At 46.6% G+C, this 24,775-nt stretch overlaps 1 protein-coding gene across 1 annotated transcript in view; it reads left to right on the top strand.

The window, feature by feature from the left end:
- Positions 1-24,775, top strand: part of LOC126234234 (uncharacterized) — a 57,012-nt gene that overhangs the window by 7,086 nt on the left and 25,151 nt on the right. Inside the window, exons 2-3 of the mRNA XM_049942925.1 lie at positions 10,342-10,582; positions 15,220-15,366. Coding sequence (XP_049798882.1) covers positions 10,342-10,582; positions 15,220-15,366 — 388 coding nt within the window. The remainder of the gene's footprint in view (positions 1-10,341; positions 10,583-15,219; positions 15,367-24,775) is intronic.

Genomic DNA, 24,775 nt, shown 5'->3' with positions numbered 1-24,775 from the left:
TTCTTGTTTTGTTGTAAGGAACCTGTCCTTAAAGATTCTCAGTGTTTTTTGGGACACCCTAGATACTCCGCAAACCACTGTTCAGTGCACGGTAGATGATACACCGTACCAATATTATTGATTTTCTTTCCTATTCCAGTCGAGTATCTATCGATGGAAAAGTGACTTTCTGTTGGTCTCTGTACGCACCCTAATGTCTGTAATCTCGTTCTGATGATCTCCATGTAAGAAACACGTTGGTGGAAGCACAATGGCTGCACAGTCTTCCTCGAATACATAATCTCTAAATTTACCCAACAGGTTCAGGGAGAACTACACTGTCTTTCTACCAATGATTCCCATTTAAGTTCCCCACCTTTTCCTCTGCTAGTTCCGTACGGACTAAACCGACATGTTACGATCTTAACAGCGCGTCTCCAAGTTCCTTCGACACCCATCGTCATGCCTGCTTCATAAGGACGCTGAGCACTGCCAGCGTACCGCATTTTCTCAAAACCTTTCCAAAAATTTGATTCTTACATTCGCTTTCTCTAATACTGATTACACCTGATTGTTTCACTTCATATAGCTTCTTAGTATTACCGCTAAATATTTGTACGATGTGATGTCCTCAAGAAGTTCATCACTGGTCTTGTAATCTGATACTATCAAGTTCTTTTTCCTTATCATAGGCATCATCCGGCATTTTTCAACATCTAAAGAGAGCTACCATTTGTGGCAGTCCATAAGGTCATTCTGTACCGTTGTCCAGAAGCAGTAATTTTTTATCATGGTGGAGGCTGTGACTGGTTGTTCAAACTTCTTGCTTTCTTCCAGTGTGTTTGGTGGTTGTTCTTTACCGACCCCACGATTCGTTAGATTTGACTTATGAGTATAAAAGACCATAATAATCGGTATCCGTTTGTTTCCCGGGGCCATACGTCTTCTCCTAAAGGTAAGACGAGCTGCGTTCATTGTCACCCCATGTAAAACGACGCTACAGGGCGTATACAGCAGATAAAATAACGGATCCGGCTTTAATTGTCTCGCAGGCAGTCGCAGTATCGAACATCTGTCCTCGTATCTGTTCACACTACAAACAGTTGTTATAAGCGACAAAACCCACGAAATCTATGGATTAGGTAGATGTAGAAAAAAATAATGCCTCTGTTAGCTGAGGTTCAAACAGAATTTATAGTTCCAAGAGGGATACACATTACAATTACTTTGTAGTTTATTAATGTTTCAGAGATTTCAAAGCGAGCGCATAGGTAACATTGATCTCTATGCTATCTTGATGTCGCAATCCAGCTGTCTGAACGTCCCAGCCAAAGATTCTCCTATTTATTTTTTTACCAAATTACAGCGCGGCTGTCACGAAATATCACGAGAACGCAAAATAAAAGATACTTTACGATTCTGCTCCCGTTGCATGCTGATATAAAGTTCAGAGCCAGAAATATGTAAAGAATTCTTTATCACATGCAGACCAATGGCAGTTTTTCACGGAGTATGCAAATAACAAGGAGCTGAAGGCACGGCGAAGTTCCGTGCGCCAAGATCAGAGATCTATATGCAGGTAGTATAATGGTCACTGACAGATAATGCTCAAGAAAAGATGATAATGACAAAGGTGAATTTTGGACAATCTATAACATTGTCATTAAGGCGAATACAAAGGGTTTAGAGACAAGTATTATTGCAACCAACAAAATTATTAAAACATGATTGCTTGGCTGACCATTATATATTTTTCACATCCCACAAGAAATACGTAGCAGTGCATACAGGACGGTTGAGTGAAAGATGTGACTGCAGCAAAAATGAAATAAGGTTAGGGATGAGGTGGCGAGAGACGGTTCACCCAATATTACTGGACAAGAATAAGGCAAGAAATCAGCTGTGGACGTTTCAAAGGAAGCATCACAACATTCGTCTTAAGTGATCTATGGGAACCACGGAAAACTTAAGGCCTCCATGGCTGGGTGGAGATTTAACCCTACTTCGTAATATTTAAAGTCGAGAGGCTAACCAATACGCCTCATCAGTTATTATACTCTGTGAGATTTAACTGAAGTCTAGTTTGCGGTATCCTCATTCCTCCATATTAAAGACAAACAGAGAAAGCAGAGAAACATGGAACTACCTCGGACTGTATCGCCTTCGCGAGTGGTTTTCTGTCCGCTTAGCTATTACGGTTTATGTCGCAATACAAATTTTACAGGTTCGTGCAAGTATTTCATTATTTGATACGTGGTACTTTAGACATACCTGGTCATTCAGCTCGTCTGTGGTCTTTGTTACAGTGATCACTGTATTCTTCCTTTTCACAGACCACGTGCTTCATTTAAAACTACACATATATCTCTTTTGTAGTAAAGTTACACTCTGTATTGCAGCAAAATTGTTTTTTTTTACGATGTCTGGAGAACTGCCTTGAATTATAATGAAAAGAAAAATACTGATGAATTAGGCCGAATGAGTTATTGATTTATCAGTAAATAGATTCGATTAGCCTACGTTCAGACGGATACGTAAATTTCTTGTGCACATCGTAGATTGTTGGACAGGGAGGGGAAATGTTCTTTTTCTAAAGCGGTACGAGATGCAGAACGCTGTTTGTGTACCGAGCTGAGTCTCGAGACAGACTGAGAATAATGTTACGAATACGTTACCCTTGCATGGTATTTCCTTTCGTGGGCGGTTTTCTCCCCAGCAGTTGATTTGGACTCGTCTCAACAATTGATTCGCAACTACACTTGACCCTTGCTCTTCTTCATTGCGTCGAACTCTGTTCTTACCATACTCCATTCCTACTCAATTTCGTTTCTGCTAATATTTTACGATCATGTAACCATAGAAGTGTCTCGTAATTGGCAAGTATTTTTTAATTACTAAAAGGATATGGATTTCGTTTTATTACAGTCAAACTCACATAAAACCTAAAACTGTTCTACTTGAGAGACGAAGTGAACTTCTTATCCAAGATCACTTGTAAACTACCTTTATTGTCGATTACCGGTTTCGTTAAGCATGGTTACAATCTTCAAATTTCGATATAAGGTTATTACACGTCTCCTGTACCAGATGCACAAACACTCTTTCCAAACCGTTGCCAGGTATGTGGGGGACGAGACGAACTGCATAACTGACAGTGGATTAGAAAGAGTATTTGTACAGCTAGAAAAGGAGACACGTAACAACCTTTTATCGAGATCAGAAGACGGTAGCCATGCTTACCGAAACCGGTGTTCGACAATAAACATTGTTTACAAGCGATCTTGGATAAGACGTTCAACTTCTCTCAAGTAATTATTGCTGATCACCCCATACTACTGATGATGAGCGAACTAATGAAAATGGTTTTTGTTGCTGTCTTGTGAAGGTCGCTTTCGTAATCTAATCAGAGACCACTGTTATTGTGCAACTGCACATTTATGTTGCATCGCGCTGGTTGCGATATACCACTTGTCAGTAATCTTTTCTCATTTTGCTATCACTAGGAGAAGAGTCGTCTTGAGTCAACAGGTATTACGAAACGTTTCCAGTAAAACTCCGCATTTAATATTATATTTCGAACAAATCTTGTGGTTCACTTTTAATTCACAGTAGCGATGTGGAGCGTCATTATTAACCATAAATGAGAAGCACTGGAGAGGTGCCAAGTGATGGTTCTATTATTTCGTAATAGGTCCTGCCTGGCATTGATGTGCAAACAGTGAATGGACACGAGTGGCCCGCGTTTCTCACTCTCTAAGAACAAGTCCACGTAGTTATTTTCTGAGAGAGGATTGTGAAAATGTATTCGCATGGAAGCTCCGCGATTAGCTTCATATTTTTGTGCTTATCTCAAGTAATTTATCGAAAAATAGAAATATATGCTCTTAAGTGGAATAATGATTGTGTGGAGTAACAATGACTGAAAAATCTTGGACTTAAAACAATGTCCAGACATACGCAAGGAGAAACCCCTTGGCGTTTCTGTTCTGAAAAGATACCAAGGTATTGGAAGTATTTCTTTCAATATTTGTAAACATTTCTAGAGGATTATGGAGACTCTTTTTTGATGGAACGATTTACTGTCTTAACACCATTAGACACAACTTGAAATGCATTAAGCAGTGACACAACACGTGTCGAGAATCATATCGAAACTTTAGACAAAATTGAGAAATGATCTACATTTTTCTGCGATATCTGCCAAGAAAATGGTATTGTCATATTCATTTCTATTTAAACGTCACAGAATGAGGCTGACACAGCGCTATTCCAGAAGACTTCGTGTTAGTTTCGGCATAAAAGTAGTTTTTATTTGCCAAAAGTTTCACAGCGAGCAATGACTTGAGTTCTGCCACGATACCTTGTATTTCACGACGAATTTTACACGGCCAAGAAAATATATAGTTCTATTAAAAATAAAAATAAATTCTTCCGTATCACAATACATAAATGATATCGAATGTTAACGACTGACTGCGTAAAGGGATTTTCTGAAACTTTCTTCAGTATGCGGACCAGTTTATGAAATATTAATAATATCTATGTAGAATGGCGTTGTTTAAAATGGAAAGTATCCCGTGTAGGTGTCAACCCATCAATATTTTGTGACCAGAATTTTTCTCCTATGTAATATTTTTAATTGAATGGGAGAAAAGGACATGCTGCCTTAATGATTAAGTGAGTGAGTTATGTTCTTTATTTGTGCTTTCGGATACAATCATATGAACATTCCACGGCACCATAATCGGTTTCTACCAGCTAGTGGTCATCTTCAGACTGCCATCAAATAAAAAGAGGAAACGAAGAACCGTGTATAATCTAGATAACGACAAGAAAGAATGAAACCATACATAAAGGAACATACTGCGAGGGGTTTCCGTTGCGTTCTCAACTGTAATTATTGCAGCGGTAGACACGGGTCGAGGTTTCGCAGGTAGAGTGAATCCTCTCGTTATCTACTGATACATGTCTATAATTGCGAAAGGAATATCTACTCCGGCAGGATTTATAGTTAACGTGCTTTAGAGTAATATGATATTATTTTTCAACAATTTTTAGAAACAAAAATAAATTTAAAAACACTTACGAAGTTTTAGCATTTATAATATGGAGGGGGGAGGGATAGTGACGTTTGAATAGCGTTTCATCGGCACTATGAGGTGACACTTAATAGACAGGAGTAATAATTGTAGGAATAATCGTAGAAGGGTAAAAAAATAGTAAAAACACGCTGACGAGAGCCCGAGTGAAAACCTTTCGCAACGCGGACCGCTGCAAGAGGCGCAGGAAGAGAGTCAGTGCGGTTTCTGAAGGTCCAGGTGGGGACGTGGGGCCATGCCGACCCCAGCTGCTCCAAGTTTCTCGGTTGAGGATCCACAGTGTCAACAGCCCGTTCCAGGTGGTCCCATAGATCCACTAATGGATTTAAATCTGGCGAGTTTGGTGACCAGGGGTCTGGGGTAAACTCATCGTGAACCACTTCGAACCACACATGTACGCTGTGTGCAGTATGAGGCGTTCCGTTGTTCTGCTGAGGAAAAAAGATTCATTTGGGGGGGGGGGGGATGGATGGCCCATAAGGATATACATTACTGTCATTAAAATTGCTACACCACGCTGCAGACGCGAAATTTAACCGACAGGAAGAAGATGCTGTGATATGCAAATGATTAGCTTTTCAGAGCATTCACACAAGGTTGGCGCCGGTGGCGACACCTACAACGTGCTGACATGAGGAAAGTTTCCAACCGATTTCTCGTACACAAACGGCAGTTGACCGGCGTTGCCTGGTGAAACGTTGTTGTGATGCCTCGTGTAAGGAGGAGAAATGCGTACCATCACGTTTCTGACTTTGATAAAGCTCGAATTGTAGCCTATCGCGATTGCAGTTTATCGTATCGCGACATTGCTGCTCGCGTTGGTCGAGATCCAATGACTGTTAGCAGAATATGAAATCGGTGGGTTCAGGAGGGTAATACGGAACGCCGTGCTGGATCCCAACGGCCTCGTATCACTAGCAGTCGAGATGACAGGAATCTTATCCGGAAGGCTGTAACGGATCGTGCAGCCACCTCTCGATCCCTGAGTCAACAGATGGGGACGTTTGCAAGACAACAACCATCTGCACGAACAGTTCGACGACGTTTGCAGCAACATGCACTATCAGCTCGGATACCATGGCTGCGTTTACCATAAACGCTGCATTACAGACAGGAGCGCCTGCGATGATGTACTCAACGACGAACCTGGCTGCACGAATGGCAAAACGTCATTTTTTCGGATGAAACCAGGTTCTGTTTACAGCATCATGATGGTCGCATCCGTGTTTGGCGACATCGCGGTGAACGCACATTGGAAGCGTGTATTCGTCATTGCCATACTGGCGTATCACCCAGCGTGATGGTATGGGGTGCCATTGGTTACACGTCTCGGTCACCTCTTGTTCGCATTGACGGCACTTTGAACAGTGGACGTTACATTTTAGATGTGTTACGATCCGTGGCTCTACCCTTCATTCGATCCCTGCGAAACCCTACATTTCAGCAGGAAAATGCACGACCGCATGTATTAGGTCCTGTACGGGACTTTCTGGATACAGAAAATGTTTAACTGCTGCCCTGGCCAGCACATTCCCCAGGTCTCTCACCAACTGAAAACGTCTGGTCAACGGTGGCCGACCTACTGGCTCGTCACAATACGCCAATCACTACTCTTGATGAACTGTGGTATCGTGTTGAAGCTGCATGGGCAGCTGTACCTGTACACGCCATCCAAGCTCTGTTTGACTCAATGCCTATGCGTATCAAGGCCGTTTTTACGGTCAGAGGTCGTTGTTCTGGGTACTGATTTCTCAGGATCTATGCACCCAAATTGCGTGAAAATGTAATCACATGTCAGTTCTAGTATAATATATTTGTCCAATGAATACCCATTTATCATCTGCATTTCTTCTTGGTGTAGCAATTTTAATGGCCAGTAGTGTACGTATACTTACGTTGATCTATTGTTTTGTGTCGTCTCGTTGTCACTGCAGGCTTGTACCATGGGAAGCAAGGAGAGGATGTTGTTTGGTGGCCGGTATCCTCTTTCTTTTACACGACTGCACGTGTATATGAACAGGGTTCTTTATTAACCAGAACAGAAAGTTACTTGTCTTGAGCTAGTCCACGTGGCACAAACTCTTCTGTAGTAGTCCACGTTAGCCTCGCTGCTGGTGAAGTACGCGCCCACTAAGTACACTCTTCTGGTCACTAAGTGCTGCCTGAGACTGGGACTCTGATTGGGCCGGTAACTGTCCGTGACTGCAAGTTACTGGGCTGTGGCTGTGACTAACTCACTTGCTGACTGACTGGCCCTCCAGTCCGTAGTGGTGATCTAAATACTGGAGGCGGAGAGGGCGTTGGCGGCGCGTTTCTTGTGGGTCTGTCTTTGGCGCCTCTCCTGATAGGCGCATTGCTTGCGCCTACTATCTAACTTATCGCAACCTCTTTGCCATCCTGCGTGCTGGTGACAGCTTACACCGACACATATTGTGCATTCAACAAAGACGAGGTAACCCGGGGAATGATATGGAAACAGTCCCTAGACCATAACACTACCTGCTCTGGCCTGGATTCTTCCACAGTTTATTGCAGGGTGTTCGGTTTCAAATGTTTCGCAGCGCGCACACCAACGGCCATGTCTGGTGGAGGATAAAACGCGATTCATCTGAAAAAGCCACATGTTTCCGCTCAGGGGACCTCTCAGTTGTGGTATTCGTGTGCACATTCCAGACTTCGTCGCTGATGAACACACGTCAGCGTCGGTGAATGAAAGAGGCGCCTGATGCGGAGGCGTATACACAGGAACGTTGGCTGAACGGCCGTCCATTAATCTGGGCGATCTGTTGCTCAACAGCTGCACGTCTGTTCGCCCATACACACACATCCCCAGCTGTCATTCGACCCTGTCATCTACGGTTTCGTTGTGGACCACAGTCGCTCGGCGCCGGGTTTGGCCACTCCATTTTGCCATGCACGGCGTGCTATAATCACAGTGTCACGCTAACAGCTTACAATCTTAGCTATTTCGAAAATGCTTCCACCGTTGGCACGAAAGCCTATTTAGACGTCAAATATAGTACTCCTTTCCCGCATTACGATAATGATTGCACTGTTTCCCGCGTTACACGGATCCTTTATACGCCCTCCACTGTTAATGCTGCCATTTGTCGTCTGTGTGTGATTATTTCACGTTGACGTCGAATATAGGCGTGATCACGTTAATGCGACTGGACCGTGTAATTAGTTGCATTTATGTTCGTTTGTAAGAATGTGTACGACTTACACGGCATTTGTGAGGGTGCGTAACTATCGGGGCAGCATTACCTCGTAGCGTGCGCGGTTTCAGAGGCCAGCGTGCAACAGCCGGATTCTTCAGCTGGCCGGTGGGCACTGTACATGGCGGGGTGTCAGGAAGGCGACGCAACCGATGTCAGCTGAGCGGTTCTTTGTAAATTTTGAATCAGGCGCCGACAGGGAACTCGTTCTCTTTGTTCGGCAAGTCATTTTCTGCTTGAAACATAAATCTTAATTTCTACTGAAGTCACTTAGTGTGTCCCTTTTTCCTTCACTCGTAAATCCTGAATAGAACCAATATTATGATTCTCCGTTGCAAAATGTGCTCAAAGAGCAGTTTTATTGCTTCGGTAGGATTGTTCTTTCAATGATAACTGGAGAAAACTTCGCAAGACAAGATCGCTGAAAAAGTATTTTTGGATGATTGGTTTAGACACAGCTATGCTGCCATCTTATTCTTTAAAATTTTTACGATATATTGAACATCGGTGTTGCAACTCGGTACACGTTGTATATGCACCAGCTGTTGGTCAACAAGAACACTTATAATCGGCGCAATACAGTTATCTTTATGTTTATACATAATAATTTTATATTTGACATGCCGATGTGTAGCGATCTTGATGGTGTGGGGAAGTGCATATGTATCTGATGCAACACTGACCGACAATATGTTGTAAAAAATTTAAAGCGTAAGATCCAATGATGACAGAACAGCTCAGTCGAAACCGGTCATTCAAAAATGTTTTTTTAGTGATCCTGGCTTTTCAGGTTTTCTTCAACTGTCATACACTGCAGATCGCCCCCCGGACTGACAATGTGAGGAACACATGTTCTTCAAATAGCGGTGCCCGACACCCAGTTGACGTCCTCTGCAGCCAGGTCCGCTGTGACGAAACTGTGCCTCAGTAGCAGTGCACCAAAAACGCACCGCCACCTAGATGTCAGCGTTGACCTCAAATGGGTTTCTATTAACGAACATATATCCAACTATCTATCTTTCCCTTCATTCCGTATTGTTGCAGTATACTTAATTATTACTCATATGGAGTAATGTTAGTATTTAATTCAGCCACATCATCTTGTGTCTATGAAACACTCCTCCCTCTCCATCATCCATGCTCCATCTCGATTTAAATGCTAGTTTTAATGAATGGAACTATAAAATCTTTTGTACTAGATATTCCTTCCCTTCATCGGTATACAAAGAGGTGACTACACTCCGTCCACAAAACATCGACGTTTACCTACTGTTAGCTTCCGTGTAGTTGACAAAGCGGTAGAAACCGCTTGCAGCAAGTACTTTTATGTACTATTTTATTCTTGAAACTTCCTGGCAGATTAAAACTGTGTGCCGGAGTGAGACTCGAACTCGGGACCTTTGCCTTTCGCGGGCAAGTGCTCTACCAACTGAGCTACCCAAGCACGACTCACGCACCATCCTCACAGCTTTACTTCTGCCAGTACCTCGTCTCCTACCTTCCAAACATTACAGAAACTCTGCTGCGAACCTTGCAGAACTAGCACTCCTGAAACATAGGGTATGGCGGAGACATGGCTTAGCCACAGCCTGGGGGATGTTTCCAGAATGAGATTTTCACTTTGCAGCGGAGTGTGCGCTGATATGAAACTTCCTGGCAGATTAAAACTGTGTACGAGACCGAGACTCTAACTCGGGACCTTTGCCTTTCGCGGGCAAATGCTCTAGCAACCGAGCTACCCAAGCACGACTCACGCCCCATCCTCACAGCTTTACTTCTGCCAATACCTCGTCTCCTACCTTCCTAACTTTACAGAAGCTCTTTATTCTTTGTCACAATGATGAAGGTAGTACTCGGCAGATGTTACAGATTCTATACCGTTTCTTTGTTTCCTCTTTTTATCCATTGACAATCTGATGAGGACCACCTGCTGGTCGAAACTGGCTACGGCATTGTGAAATGCTCATATGATTCTGATGTAAAACATAGAAACTAAGATTTTTAGTTGCATTGTCACTAATCGTTGAGGGGTGATATATCAACAGATTGCAGCAAGCTATGCAGCTGCTGCACTGGAAACGGCCGGAGTCCGTGCCATTCCCGAGCGTCCAGAAACGCTACGTCGGACGGAGACCCTTGAAAGGAGCCAGTGGCGACTCCCCGCCCACCTACATCATCCAGGAGGTGCCCGACGACCGGCAGGAGGAAGCCATGCGCCTCATGGCCGACGTCTTCTTACGCGAAGAACCCCTCACTGCAGCGTTTGGCATAAGAGATGACCCAGAGGTATGTTACACCAATGTCTCGGGTAGTGATATCAGTTTCTGATATTTTGTTCTGTTTCAGATAAGGTTGCACTGTAGACAATATCTTACGTAGTTATTTGCGTTTTGTGGTTTCAATGTAAATTCGTTCAGCATCACAATTAGATGCAGCTGCATAGTAAGTAGTTGCTGTGGTTGGCAGAAGTGCCAACACCGTGTTACTAGGAGGAGGCCGGAAGGCACGCGTTTTAGCTCACGCAGGCTGGCGTGAGGTCTGGAACAGGACAAGGAAATTAGAATTTAGAAAAACGGACGTAGCTGGTGGAATACTTAACTTTAATCCATTAATGATGAACGTCGCTCTTGACGGTACATGATTCACAATATCAATGGTAACTGAATATGGCGCCTTGCTAGGTCGTAGCAAATGACGTAGCTGAAGGCTATGCTAAACTATCGTCTCGGCAAATGAGAGCGTATTTTGTCAGTGAACCATCGCTAGCAAAGTCGGCTGTACAACTGGGGCGAGTGCTAGGAAGTCTCTCTAGACCTGCCGTGTGGCGGCGCTCGGTCTTCAGTCACTGATAGTGGTGACACGCGGGTCCGACGTATACTAACGGACCGCGGCCGATTTAAAGGCTACCACCTAGCAAGTGTGGTGTCTGGCGGTGACACCACAGTTTTAGCAGCGCCTTTCATGCAGACAACAACGACGTGGCAACGCATTGATCCTAGGAGACACTGAAAATGTTGGGGCAGCCCTCTGAATGCACGTCTTCACAAATAATCGAGTTTGTTTTTAACTACTACTTTATGGACTTGACTCGGTGGCATCCCACATGTACTCAGCGAGACAGAGGTCAGCTGACCTGGGGAGACACACAGCCATCTGCACATTCGTCAAATGTTTTCCAGACATGAAGTAATCTGCTAGCAAAGTGCACCACCTGCTACGAGTTACATAGAAATTCCGTCCCACACTTATCACAGTGAACCTCTTGCTGTTGTTTTGTCTTAAGCACTCTGAAAATTGAAAAGCTCATTTCTCGCTTCTATTGACAAAGTATCACCAGCTGTAAAATTGTAATCATTAAGAGTAGATGATACGTTTCGTTCCTTTTTTTTTATAGATTGAATTACATTTTTGAGTAAGAACGACACATCTGAGATTTCACTGTCAGCGTTTTGTGTTCTTTGTTGTATCTTTTGATCACTACTACTTCTCCTTTCGGTTCCATGTTAGGAAAAGCTGAAATCGAACTTGCACCGCACTCAATTATGTTGTATCATTTCTGCGTAAACCAGTTAGGCTGGCAACTGACGCCGCGTGTATGTTCGTGATAGCTCCTTCAGCATCAACTAAGGCCTGAAGATGGCGCACTGAATCGTCGAAACTGGTAGCTACACAATAAATAAGATCATAAGGATGGCTGTAGGTGCTTCATTTTCTTACAATACGTTACTGAAAAGGAGGCCTGCCAAAAATATTTCCTCTGCTCTTTCTTTATAATGTTCAGGTTACTGTCGGTTCATCTGGATATTACTCGTACTACCTTTAGACCCAAGTCCTCATTACAGAAGTGGGAATAAAACTAATTTGCTACACTGTACTTCAGACAATTCAGTACCCAGCCAGCCGGCCGCTGTGGCCGAGCGGTTCTAGGCGCTTCAGTCCGGAACTGCGCTGCTGCTACGGTCGCAGGTTCGAATCCTGCCTCGGGAATGGATGCGTGTGCTGTCCTTAGGTTAGTTAGGTTTAAGCAGTTCTAAGTCTAGGGTACTGTTGACCTCAGATGTTAAGTCCCACAGTGCTCAGAGCCATTTGAACCATCAGTACCGATCCAAAGTGGCGGCGGTGGATGCCACCGCTTCTTCGAAGTATGAGCATCACAAGCGCAAGCCAGAACATATGAGCTGTGAAAACGTATTCTTCCTGCTGCTGGTGTAACTGGCAACATTGTGGAATACGTTTGGCAAGTATGTGGTAGTGGACTTGCTGCGCTGGGTAGCAGTGCTGTCTATGGCGCCTTGCCATGCTTGGTGCAGCTCCCCCCCCCCCCCCCCCCCCCCGTCGGAGGTTCGAGTCCTCCCTCGGGCATGAGTGTGTGTGCTGTCCTTTGCGTAAGTTAGTTTAAGTTAGATTAAGTAGTGGGTAAGACTATGGACCGATGACCTCAGCAGTTTGGTCCCATAGAACTTACCACAAATTTCCCATTTCTTGTTGTCGACTTACTTCCTGGAGTAGCACAGAAATATACAAGTAAATTCAACTGCTATTTTCTTGTAATTTCCATTATATAATGTGGATGATTCTCAGTTAATATGTAACACTGGATTATCAAATTCAAGATTTTTATTGATTGGCGACTCCATGGAGTGTTGTGTGCACCACGACCAAATAGTGGATAGAATTGGAAGGAAAATCAGCATTGGTCATATTTTGTTGTTTAATTGTCAGCAAAACCGATTTTCAGTCACTTAGTGACCATCCTCAGTGCTGTAATATACAATTAAAATTGGTAAGCACTTGTATCAGGCTGTAACCACAAGCTTAGAGCGATCACATGCTGATTTTCGTTCCAATTCCATCCAAGATTTTTATTCCGAGGCGGTGATTCCACACATAATCTACAACTACCCCTCATACTTCACATAGTGAAATATGTGTAATAAATGACTAGGGCAACGAGAACGCAGTGCAGGGAACACTGGCCCGTCAGCTAAGCAGTAATGTACTGGCCTTGTGCAGCAGAACTGGAGACGTAGATAGCGTGTCATCTTTTTACCCCTATCTCACTGAGCTATGATGTGCCAGATAGAGAAATAGGATGAAATATTAACTTACCCTCTTAATTCTTCTCAAAAAGAAAGAAGAAAGAGTAGGGCGTAATATCGCGTCGAGAACAGAGAACAAGCTCGGATTGTTTCAAGGATGCGGAAGGGTGTAGGCCACAACCTTTTCGAGTAACCATCCTGGCATTTGCCTGGAGCTATTAGGGAGACTACGCAATATCTAATTGTGGATGGGTGGACACAGATTTGAACGGTGTCCTCCCAAACGCGAGTCCAGTGTGCTAACCACTGCACCATCCCACTCGGGATCAGTCTGCTTCCAGCATCAATTTAGTTCCACTTAGAACTACGCCGAGGTGGCAAACATCATAGGTAAGCGATACGCACGTATACATATGGCTGTGGTATCGCGCACACAAGGTATAAGAGGGCAGTGCAGTGGCGGAGCTATCGTCGGATGGTCCACGTGAAAAAGCTTCCGACCTGATTATGGGGCATGACGAGAATTGACAGACTTTGAAAGCGGAAAGGCAGTCGACGCTTGACGCATGTGAAATTCCATTTCGAAAATCGTTGTGGAATTCAAAATTACGAGGTCCACAGTGTCGAGAGTGTGCGGAGAATACCAAATTTCAGGCATTACCGAAAGCAGCGGCGTTTGCTCAGACCTGTCAGTATTAACAAACGAGCTCCACTGCGTGAAGCAACTGTAGAAATCGGTGTCAGACCTACGACGAACGTATCCACGGGACAGTGCGGCGAAATTTCACATTAACGGGCTGTGGCAGCAGATGCCCGGCGGGAGTGCCTTTGCTAACAGAAACCGTGTCGCCTGCAGCGCCTCTGCTGAGCTCGTGATCGTCTCGGTTGGACCTCAGAAGACTGGGGAATCGTGGCCCGGTCAGGTGAGTCCCGACTTCAGCTGGTAAGAGCTGATGGTGAGGTCCGAGAGTGGCGCGAAGCCTTCCAAGTTGTCAAGAAGACACTGTAAAAGCTGGTGGTACTCCGTAGCGCTGTGGGCTGTGTTTACATGGAACGGACTGGGTTCTGTGGTCCAACTAAACCGATCAGTGACGAAATGCTTATGTTCGGCCACTTGAATACCATTTGCAGCCATTCTTGGGCTTCACGTTCCCAAATAACGATGAAATTTTTATGGATTCCAGTGAGCCTTGTCACCGGCCACTACTGTTGGCGACTGGTTTGAAGAACATTCTGGACAGTTCGACCGAATGATTTTGCCACTCGCCGAACATTTATGGGACATAATTGAGAGGTCAGTTTGTGCACAAACTCCTGCACCGACAACACTTTAGCAACTGTGGACGGCTGCAGAGGCAGCAGGGCTCAATATTTTTGCAGGGAACTTGTAACGACTCGTCGAGTCCGTGCTACAAGTTGCTGCACGATGCCGGGCAGAAGGAGGCATCCCGTGACTTCTCATCTCAGTGTAAAGCTAAACAAAAAAACAAGAAACTGCGATATGGTGTGCTAGTTAATACTTACATCTTTCTGCTTATATTGACGAAATTTTTACTTTTTTTTGTGAATACGCAATTTGACTCACTTACAAATGGCAATCGATAATTTGTTCAAAATGGTTCAGATGGCTCTGAGCAGTATGGGACTCAACACCTGAGGTCATCAGTCCCCTAGAACTTAGAACTCCAGGTAACACAGATATTATCTGATACAGGTTGTTATGTTATTTGGATGTAATGACGTGCAGAACACACGGTTATCTTAAGAGTCTATAAATGGTGGGGTCAAGCTCTGTTAACAAATGCCTTAAGGAGAATCTAGTTTTTTCGCTGTTTCCTGCGTTGATATTATGAGCATTGTCTGACTTCAGCGTCTGCTCTGCAGGCACTCGAGGAGATACGTTTGATGTGGCAAGTACTGCTGTCCCAGCGAGTGAGCGTATGCGCCATGCTGGAGCGTCCAGACGGGAGTGCGGGACCGCTGGTTGCGGTCAACATCCTTATGGTCAGCACGCCGGGCCCGGACCCCACGGTGAGTCCTGCCGCAGGCGCAGCACTGGTCTCTGCACCAGTACACGTCGAGAGGCACCAAAAGAAGGCTTCCTGACTGCTTCCCCACGCGTGTCTAAGAGCAAAGCATCAGTGATGGTCTTGGAGCGGTTTTTCCGGAGGCTGCACTTGCATACTATTTTAGCTGGAGTCTCGGAGTTGCTACAGTTGGACCTACATCTACACATCTACATATATACTCCGCTAACCACCAAGCAGTGTGTGGCGGAAGCCACTATTCGCACCAAAGTCATATTTCACCCCTTCTGTTTCACTCGTGGATTGCGTGAGGGAAAAACGACTGTCTGAACGCCTCAGTACGAGCCCTTACTTTCCCTTATCTTTGAATGGCAATCATTGCGCGATATGAATGTTAGTGCTAATAATATGTACTCTACACCCTCGTCGAAGATCGGATTTTGGAATTTAGTGAGCAGTCCCTTCCGTTTAGCACTTAGTCTATCTCCAAGTGTGTCCCACTTCATACTTTCTATGAGATTTGTAACGCTCTCGCAATGATCAAATGTACCAGTCGCGTCGCTAATCTTGCCGCTCTTCTTTGGACCTTCTCAATCTCTTGAATTAGACCCAATTGGTAAGGGTCCCATACAGACGAAACAATACTCTAAGACTGGACGAACTAAAGTATTGTAAACAATTTCCTTTGTTGAAGGACTGCATCGCTTCAGGATTCTGCCAATAAACCGGAATCTTACCCGTTACTTGTGTAATCTGATCGTTCCATTTGAGATCATTTCGAACAGGGAGCGAAAGTATTTCGAACAGCATACCTCAGCGGACTCGGGGTAGAATTGCTTCCTCAACTCCGACAAATAATGTAAGAAATCGATTGCACTTCAAATTAGTTTTTAATAGGCTGAAGGTATTGATAAGTAAGTGTCGTGTGACTAGGGCCTCCGATCGGGCAGACCGTTTGCCGGGTGCAAGACTTTCGATTTAATCTCTGTTTTGTATGACGGATACTCACTACCAACTCATAAAATTCCGACCATAAGATTATTACCCACGAGATACAGATATCAAAATCGTTTTCGTTCAAATGTGTGTGAAATATTATGGGACTTAACTGCTAAGGTCATCAGTCCCTAAGCTTGCACACTAATTAACCTAAATTATCCTAAGGACAAACACACACACACCCATGCCCGAGAGAGGACTCGAACCTCCGCCGCGACCAGCCGCACAGTCCGTGACTGCAGCGCCTTACACCGCTCGGAAAATCGTTTTTCAAATGGGTTATGACCTTTATGATTCCGCAGTAGTATTTCTAAATGATTTCTGCTGCCTTTAATGCACTATGCTTAAGTTAATACATTGCTAGACAAGTTTTAATTAAAAAAATAATTTTACATCTAGAATAATTTACAAATTGTTGCGTTAACCCAAGACAGGATGTGCCCACCATAAAGGTAGCAGGAAGCGAAACCCTGTAGCAGATATCCGTAGCTAAATTTAAGTGGCCTGCTTGCACACTGCCTACAAACTCTTCGCAGGGCAATTACTCTAAAACAACAACAATAAATTATTGAAATAAACTTGTCAGGAAAGGCCTCGGAAGGCCCAACGGTATCAACCGACCGCCCTTTCATCCTCAGCCAACAGACGTCTTTTGGGGGAGCATGTGGTCACCACACCGCTCCGCTCTTCCGGCCGTTGTCCGTTGTCGTGAGCGGAGCCTCAACTTGTATCAAACAAGTAGTTCCTCAGTCCGCTACGAGGGCTGAGTACACCACAACAAGGGCTGAGTACACCACAACAAGGGCTGAGTGCAACACAACAAGGGCTGAGTACAACACAACAAGGGCTGAGTACAACAAGGGCTGAGTACACCACAACAAGGGCTGAGTACACCACAACAAGGGCTGAGTACACCACAACAAGGGCTGAGTACAACAAGGGCTGAGTACACCACAACAAGGGCTGAGTACACCACAACAAGGGCTGAGTACACCACAACAAGGGCTGAGTACACCACAACAAGGGCTGAGTACACCACAACAAGGGCTGAGTACAACACAACAAGGGCTGAGTACAACACAACAAGGGCTGAGTACAACAAGGGCTGAGTACACCACAACAAGGGCTGAGTACACCACAACAAGGGCTGAGTACACCACAACAAGGGCTGAGTACAACAAGGGCTGAGTACACCACAACAAGGGCTGAGTACACCACAACAAGGGCTGAGTACACCACAACAAGGGCTGAGTACACCACAACAAGGGCTGAGTACACCACAACAAGGGCTGAGTACACCACAACTAGGGCTGAGTACACCACAACAAGGGCTGAGTACACCACAACAAGCGCTGAGTACACCACAACAAGGGCTGAGTACACCACAACAAGGGCTGAGTACACCACAACAAGGGCTGAGTACACCACAACAAGGGCTGAGTACACCACAACAAGCGCTGAGTACACCACAACAAGGGCTGAGTACACCACAACAAGGGCTGAGTACACCACAACAAGGGCTGAGTACACCACAAAGAGGGCTGAGTACACCACAACAAGGGCTGAGTACAACACAACAAGGGCTGAGTACAACAAGGGCTGAGTACACCACAACAAGGGCTGAGTACACCACAACAAGGGCTGAGTACACCACAACAAGGGCTGAGTACACCACAACAAGGGTTGAGTACACCACAACAAGGGCTGAGTACACCACAACAAGGGCTGAGTACACCACAACAAGGGCTGAGTACACCACAACAAGGGCTGAGTACACCACAACAAGGGCTGAGTACACCACAACAAGGGCTGAGTACAACAAGGGCTGAGTACACCACAACAAGGGCTGAGTACACCACAACAAGGGCTGAGTACACCACAACAAGGGCTGAGTACACCACAACAAGGGCTGAGTACACCACAACAAGGGCTGAGTACACCACAACAAGGGCTGAGTACAACAAGGGCTGAGACAACACAACAAGGGCTGAGTACACCACAACAAGGGCTGAGTACACCACAACAAGGGCTGAGTACAACAAGGGCTGAGTACACCACAACAAGGGCTGAGTACACCACAACAAGGGCTGAGTACAACAAGGGCTGCGTACACCACAACAAGGGCTGAGTACACCACAACAAGGGCTGAATACACCACAACAAGGGCTGAGTACAACACAACAAGGGCTGAGTACACCACAACAAGGGCTGAGTACAACAAGGGCTGAGTACACCACAACAAGGGCTGAGTACACCACAACAAGGGCTGAGTACACCACAACAAGGGCTGAGTACACCACAACAAGGGCTGAGTACACCACAACAAGGGCTGAGTACACCACAACAAGGGCTGAGTACACCACAACAAGGGCTGAGTACACCACAACAAGGGCTGAGTACACCACAACAAGGGCTGAGTACAACAAGGGCTGAGTACACCACAACAAGGGCTGAGTACACCACAACAAGGGCTGAGTACACCACAACAAGGGCTGAGTAAACCACAACAAGGGCTGAGTACAACAAGGGCTGAGACAACACAACAAGGGCTGGTACACCACAACAAGGGCTGAGTACACCACAACAAGGGCTGAGTACAACAAGGGCTGAGTACACCACAACAAGGGCTGAGTACACCACAACAAGGGCTGAGTACAACAAGGGCTGAGTACACCACAACAAGGGCTGAGTACACCACAACAAGGGCTGAGTACACCACAACAAGGGCTGAGTACAACACAACAAGGGCTGAGTACAACACAACAAGGGCTGAGTACACCACAACAAGGGCTGAGTACACCACAACAAGGGCTGAGTAAACCACAACAAGGGCTGAGTACACCACAACAAGAGCTGAGTACAACAAGGGCTGAGTACACCACAACAAGGGCTGAGTACACCACAACTAGGGCTGAGTACAACAAGGGCTGAGTACACCACAACAAGGGCTGAGTACACCACAACAATGGCTGAGTACAACACAACAAGGGCTGAGTACAACAAGGGCTGAGTACACCACAACAAGGGCTGAGTACACCACAACAAGGGCTGAGTACACCACAACAAGGGCTGAATACACCACAACAAGGGCTGAGTACACCACAACAAGGGCTGAGTACACCACAACAAGGGCTGAGTACACCACAACAAGGGCTGAGTACACCACAACAAGGGCTGAGTACACCACAACAAGGGCTGAGTACACCACAACAAGGGCTGAGACACCACAACAAGGGCTGAGTACACCACAACAAGGGCTGAGTACACCACAACAAGGGCTGAGTACACCACAACAAGGGCTGAGTACAACAAGGACTGAGACAACACAACAAGGGCTGAGTACACCACAACAAGGGCTGAGTACACCACAACAAGGGCTGAGTACAACAAGGGCTGAGTACAACAAGGGCTGAGTACACCACAACAAGGGCTGAGTACACCACAACAAGGGCTGAGTACACCACAACAAGGGCTGAGTACAACAAGGGCTGAGTACACCACAACAAGGGCTGAGTACACCACAAGGGCTGAGTACACCACAACAAGGGCTGAGTACACCACAAAAAGGGCTGAGTACACCACAACAAGGGCTGAATACACCACAACAAGGGCTGAGACACCACAACAAGGGCTGAGTACACCACAACAAGGGCTGAGTACACCACAACAAGGGCTGAGTACACCACAACAAGGGCTGAGTACACCACAACAAGGGCTGAGTACACCACAACAAGGGCTGAGTACACCACAACAAGGGCTGAGTACACCACAACAAGGGCTGAGTACAACAAGGGCTGAGTACACCACAACAAGGGCTGAGTACACCACAACAAGGGCTGAGTACAACAAGGGCTAAGTACACCACAACAAGGGCTGAGTACACCACAACAAGGGCTGAGTACACCACAACAAGGGCTGAGTACAACACAACAAGGGCTGAGTACAACAAGGGCTGAGTACACCACAACAAGGGCTGAGTACACCACAAGGGCTGAGTACACCACAACAAGGGCTGAGTACACCACAACAAGGGCTGAGTACACCACAACAAGGGCTGAGTACACCACAACAAGGGCTGAGTACACCACAACAAGGGCTGAGTACACCACAACAAGGGCTGAGTACACCACAACAAGGGCTGAGTACACCACAACAAGGGCTGAGTACACCACAACAAGGGCTGAGTACACCACAACAAGGGCTGAGACACCACAACAAGGGCTGAGTACACCACAACAAGGGCTGAGTACACCACAACAAGGGCTGAGTACACCACAACAAGGGCTGAGTACACCACAACAAGGGCTGAGTACAACAAGGGCTGAGTACACCACAACAAGGGCTGAGTACACCACAACAAGGGCTGAGTACACCACAACAAGGGCTGAATACACCACAACAAGGGCTGAGACACCACAACAAGGGCTGAGTACACCACAACAAGTGCTGAGTACACCACAACAAGGGCTGAGTACACCACAACAAGGGCTGAGTACACCACAACAAGGGCTGAGTACACCACAACAAGGGCTGAGTACACCACAACAAGGGCTGAGTACACCACAACAAGGGCTGAGACACCACAACAAGGGCTGAGTACACCACAACAAGGGCTGAGTACACCACAACAAGGGCTGAGTACACCACAACAAGGGCTGAGTACAACAAGGGCTGAGACAACACAACAAGGGCTGAGTACACCACAACAAGGGCTGAGTACACCACAACAAGGGCTGAGTACAACAAGGGCTGAGTACACCACAACAAGGGCTGAGTACACCACAACAAGGGCTGAGTACACCACAACAAGGGCTGAGTACAACAAGGGCTGAGTACACCACAACAAGGGCTGAGTACACCACAAGGGCTGAGTACACCACAACAAGGGCTGAGTACACCACAACAAGGGCTGAGTACACCACAACAAGGGCTGAATACACCACAACAAGGGCTGAGTACACCACAACAAGGGCTGAGTACACCACAACAAGGGCTGAGACACCACAACAAGGGCTGAGTACACCACAACAAGGGCTGAGTACACCACAACAAGGGCTGAGTACAACAAGGGCTGAGTACACCACAACAAGGGCTGAGTACAACACAACAAGGGCTGAGTACAACAAGGGCTGAGTACACCACAACAAGGGCTGAGTACACCACAACAAGGGCTGAGTACACCACAACAAGGGCTGAGTACAACAAGGGCTGAGTACACCACAACAAGGGCTGAGTACACCACAACAAGGGCTGAGTACACCACAACAAGGGCTGAGTACACCACAACAAGGGCTGAGTACACCACAACAAGGGCTGAGACACCACAACAAGGGCTGAGTACACCACAACAAGGGCTGAGTACACCACAACAAGGGCTGAGTACAACACAACAAGGGCTGAGTACAACAAGGGCTGAGTACACCACAACAAGGGCTGAGTACACCACAACAAGGGCTGAGTACACCACAACAAGGGCTGAGTACACCACAACAAGGGCTGAGTACACCACAACAAGGGCTGAGTACACCACAACAAGGGCTGAGTACACCACAACAAGGGCTGAGTACAACAAGGGCTGAGACAACACAACAAGGGCTGAGTACACCACAACAAGGGCTGAGTACACCACAACAAGGGCTGAGTACAACAAGGGCTGAGTACAACACAACAAGGGCTGAGTACACCACAACAAGGGCTGAGTACACCACAACAAGGGCTGAGTACAACAAGGGCTGAGTACACCACAACAAGGGCTGCGTACACCACAAGGGCTGAGTACACCACAACAAGGGCTGAGTACACCACAACAAGGGCTGAGTACACCACAACAAGGGCTGAGTACACCACAACAAGGGCTGAGTACACCACAACAAGGGCTGAGTACACCACAACAAGGGCTGAGTACACCACAACAAGGGCTGAGTACACCACAACAAGGGCTGAGTACACCACAACAAGGGCTGAGTACAACAAGGGCTGAGTACACCACAACAAGGGCTGAGTACACCACAACAAGGGCTGAGTACACCACAACAAGGGCTGAGTACACCACAACAAGGGCTGAGTACACCACAACAAGGGCTGAGTACACCACAACAAGGGCTGAGTACACCACAACAAGGGCTGAGTACACCACAACAAGGGCTGAGTACAACAAGGGCTGAGTACACCACAACAAGGGCTGAGTACACCACAACAAGGGCTGAGTACACCACAACAAGGGCTGAGTACAACACAACAAGGGCTGAGTACACCACAACAAGGGCTGAGTACAACAAGGGCTGAGTACCCCACAACAAGGGCTGAGTACACCACAACAAGGGCTGAGTACACCACAACAAGGGCTGAGTACACCACAACAAGGGCTGAGTACACCACAACAAGGGCTGAGTACACCACAACAAGGGCTGAGACACCACAACAAGGGCTGAGTACACCACAACAAGGGCTGAGTACACCACAACAAGGGCTGAGTACAACAAGGGCTGAGTACACCACAACAAGGGCTGAGTACACCACAACAAGGGCTGAGTACACCACAACAAGGGCTGAGTACACCACAACAAGGGCTGAGTACACCACAACAAGGGCTGAGTACACCACAACAAGGGCTGAGTACACCACAACAAGGGCTGAGTACACCACAACAAGGGCTGAGTACAACAAGGGCTGAGTACACCACAACAAGGGCTGAGTACACCACAAGGGCTGAGTACACCACAACAAGGGCTGAGTACACCACAACAAGGGCTGAGTACACCACAACAAGGGCTGAGTACACCACAACAAGGGCTGAGTACACCACAACAAGGTCTGAGTACACCACAACAAGGGCTGAGTACACCACAACAAGGGCTGAGTACACCACAACAAGGGCTGAGTACACCACAACAAGGGCTGAGTACACCACAACAAGGGCTGAGTACAACAAGGGCTGAGTACACCACAACAAGGGCTGAGTACACCACAACAAGGGCTGAGTACACCACAACAAGGGCTGAGTACACCACAACAAGGGCTGAGTACACCACAACAAGGGCTGAGTACACCACAACAAGGGCTGAGTACACCACAACAAGGGCTGAGTACACCACAACAAGGGCTGAGTACAACAAGGGCTAAGTACACCACAACAAGGGCTGAGTACACCACAACAAGGGCTGAGTACACCACAACAAGGGCTGAGTACAACACAACAAGGGCTGAGTACAACAAGGGCTGAGTACACCACAACAAGGGCTGAGTACACCACAAGGGCTGAGTACACCACAACAAGGGCTGAGTACACCACAACAAGGGCTGAGTACACCACAACAAGGGCTGAGTACACCACAACAAGGGCTGAGTACACCACAACAAGGGCTGAGTACACCACAACAAGGGCTGAGTACACCACAACAAGGGCTGAGTACACCAGAACAAGGGCTGAGTACACCACAACAAGGGCTGAGTACACCACAACAAGGGCTGAGTACACCACAACAAGGGCTGAGTACACCACAACAAGGGCTGAGTACAACAAGGGCTGAGTACACCACAACAAGGGCTGAGTACACCACAACAAGGGCTGAGTACAACAAGGGCTGAGTACACCACAACAAGGGCTGAGTACACCACAACAAGGGCTGAATACACCACAACAAGGGCTGAGTACAACACAACAAGGGCTGAGTACACCACAACAAGGGCTGAGTACAACAAGGGCTGAGTACACCACAACAAGGGCTGAGTACACCACAACAAGGGCTGAGTACACCACAACAAGGGCTGAGTACACCACAACAAGGGCTGAGTACACCACAACAAGGGCTGAGTACACCACAGCAAGGGCTGAGTACACCACAACAAGGGCTGAGTACAGCACAACAAGGGCTGAGTACACCACAACTGCCAACAGCGATCGGCAGACCCGGACAGTCACCCATCCAATTGCTAGCGAAGCCCGACAGCGCTTAACTTTAGTGTTCTGGCAGGAGCCAGTGGTATCACTACGGCAAGGTGGTGTCGTTTACTGAAATAAGGTATATCAAAGTATACGGAGTTTGGCTTGCGAAGGAGTCGTGGCAGTGATGTAAAGTTCTGCGCCTAAACTAACTTAAGATATTAGACGATTATTAACTAATCTAATGAAGTCCAGTATGGGGAGAGTTTTAAGTTCAGTCTATCAATAGGTAAAAACTTTGACTATCACTTTGAGTAAAGCTAAAAACTCGGCGTAAAGTGTCCGACGACTGGCGTGTCCGACGACTAGCACTGGTCAGCACTGTAGAGAACTTGTAGGCAACTGCAGAACTGGAGAACTGGAAGCCTCGCTCTGGAGCCACAAGACCTGGCTGATGAGAGCCTGGAACTGGGCAATAACTGTGCGAGTGCCGGCGTGCGGTCGCTAGAACCCTGTGCTCGGCGTGTGAATG

The sequence above is a fragment of the Schistocerca nitens genome, chromosome 2, assembly GCF_023898315.1.
Source record: "Schistocerca nitens isolate TAMUIC-IGC-003100 chromosome 2, iqSchNite1.1, whole genome shotgun sequence".
NCBI classification, from domain to species: domain Eukaryota; kingdom Metazoa; phylum Arthropoda; class Insecta; order Orthoptera; family Acrididae; genus Schistocerca; species Schistocerca nitens.
The sequence above is the reverse complement of the archived record's forward strand: the minus strand, read 5'-3'. Positions and strand labels throughout refer to the sequence as shown.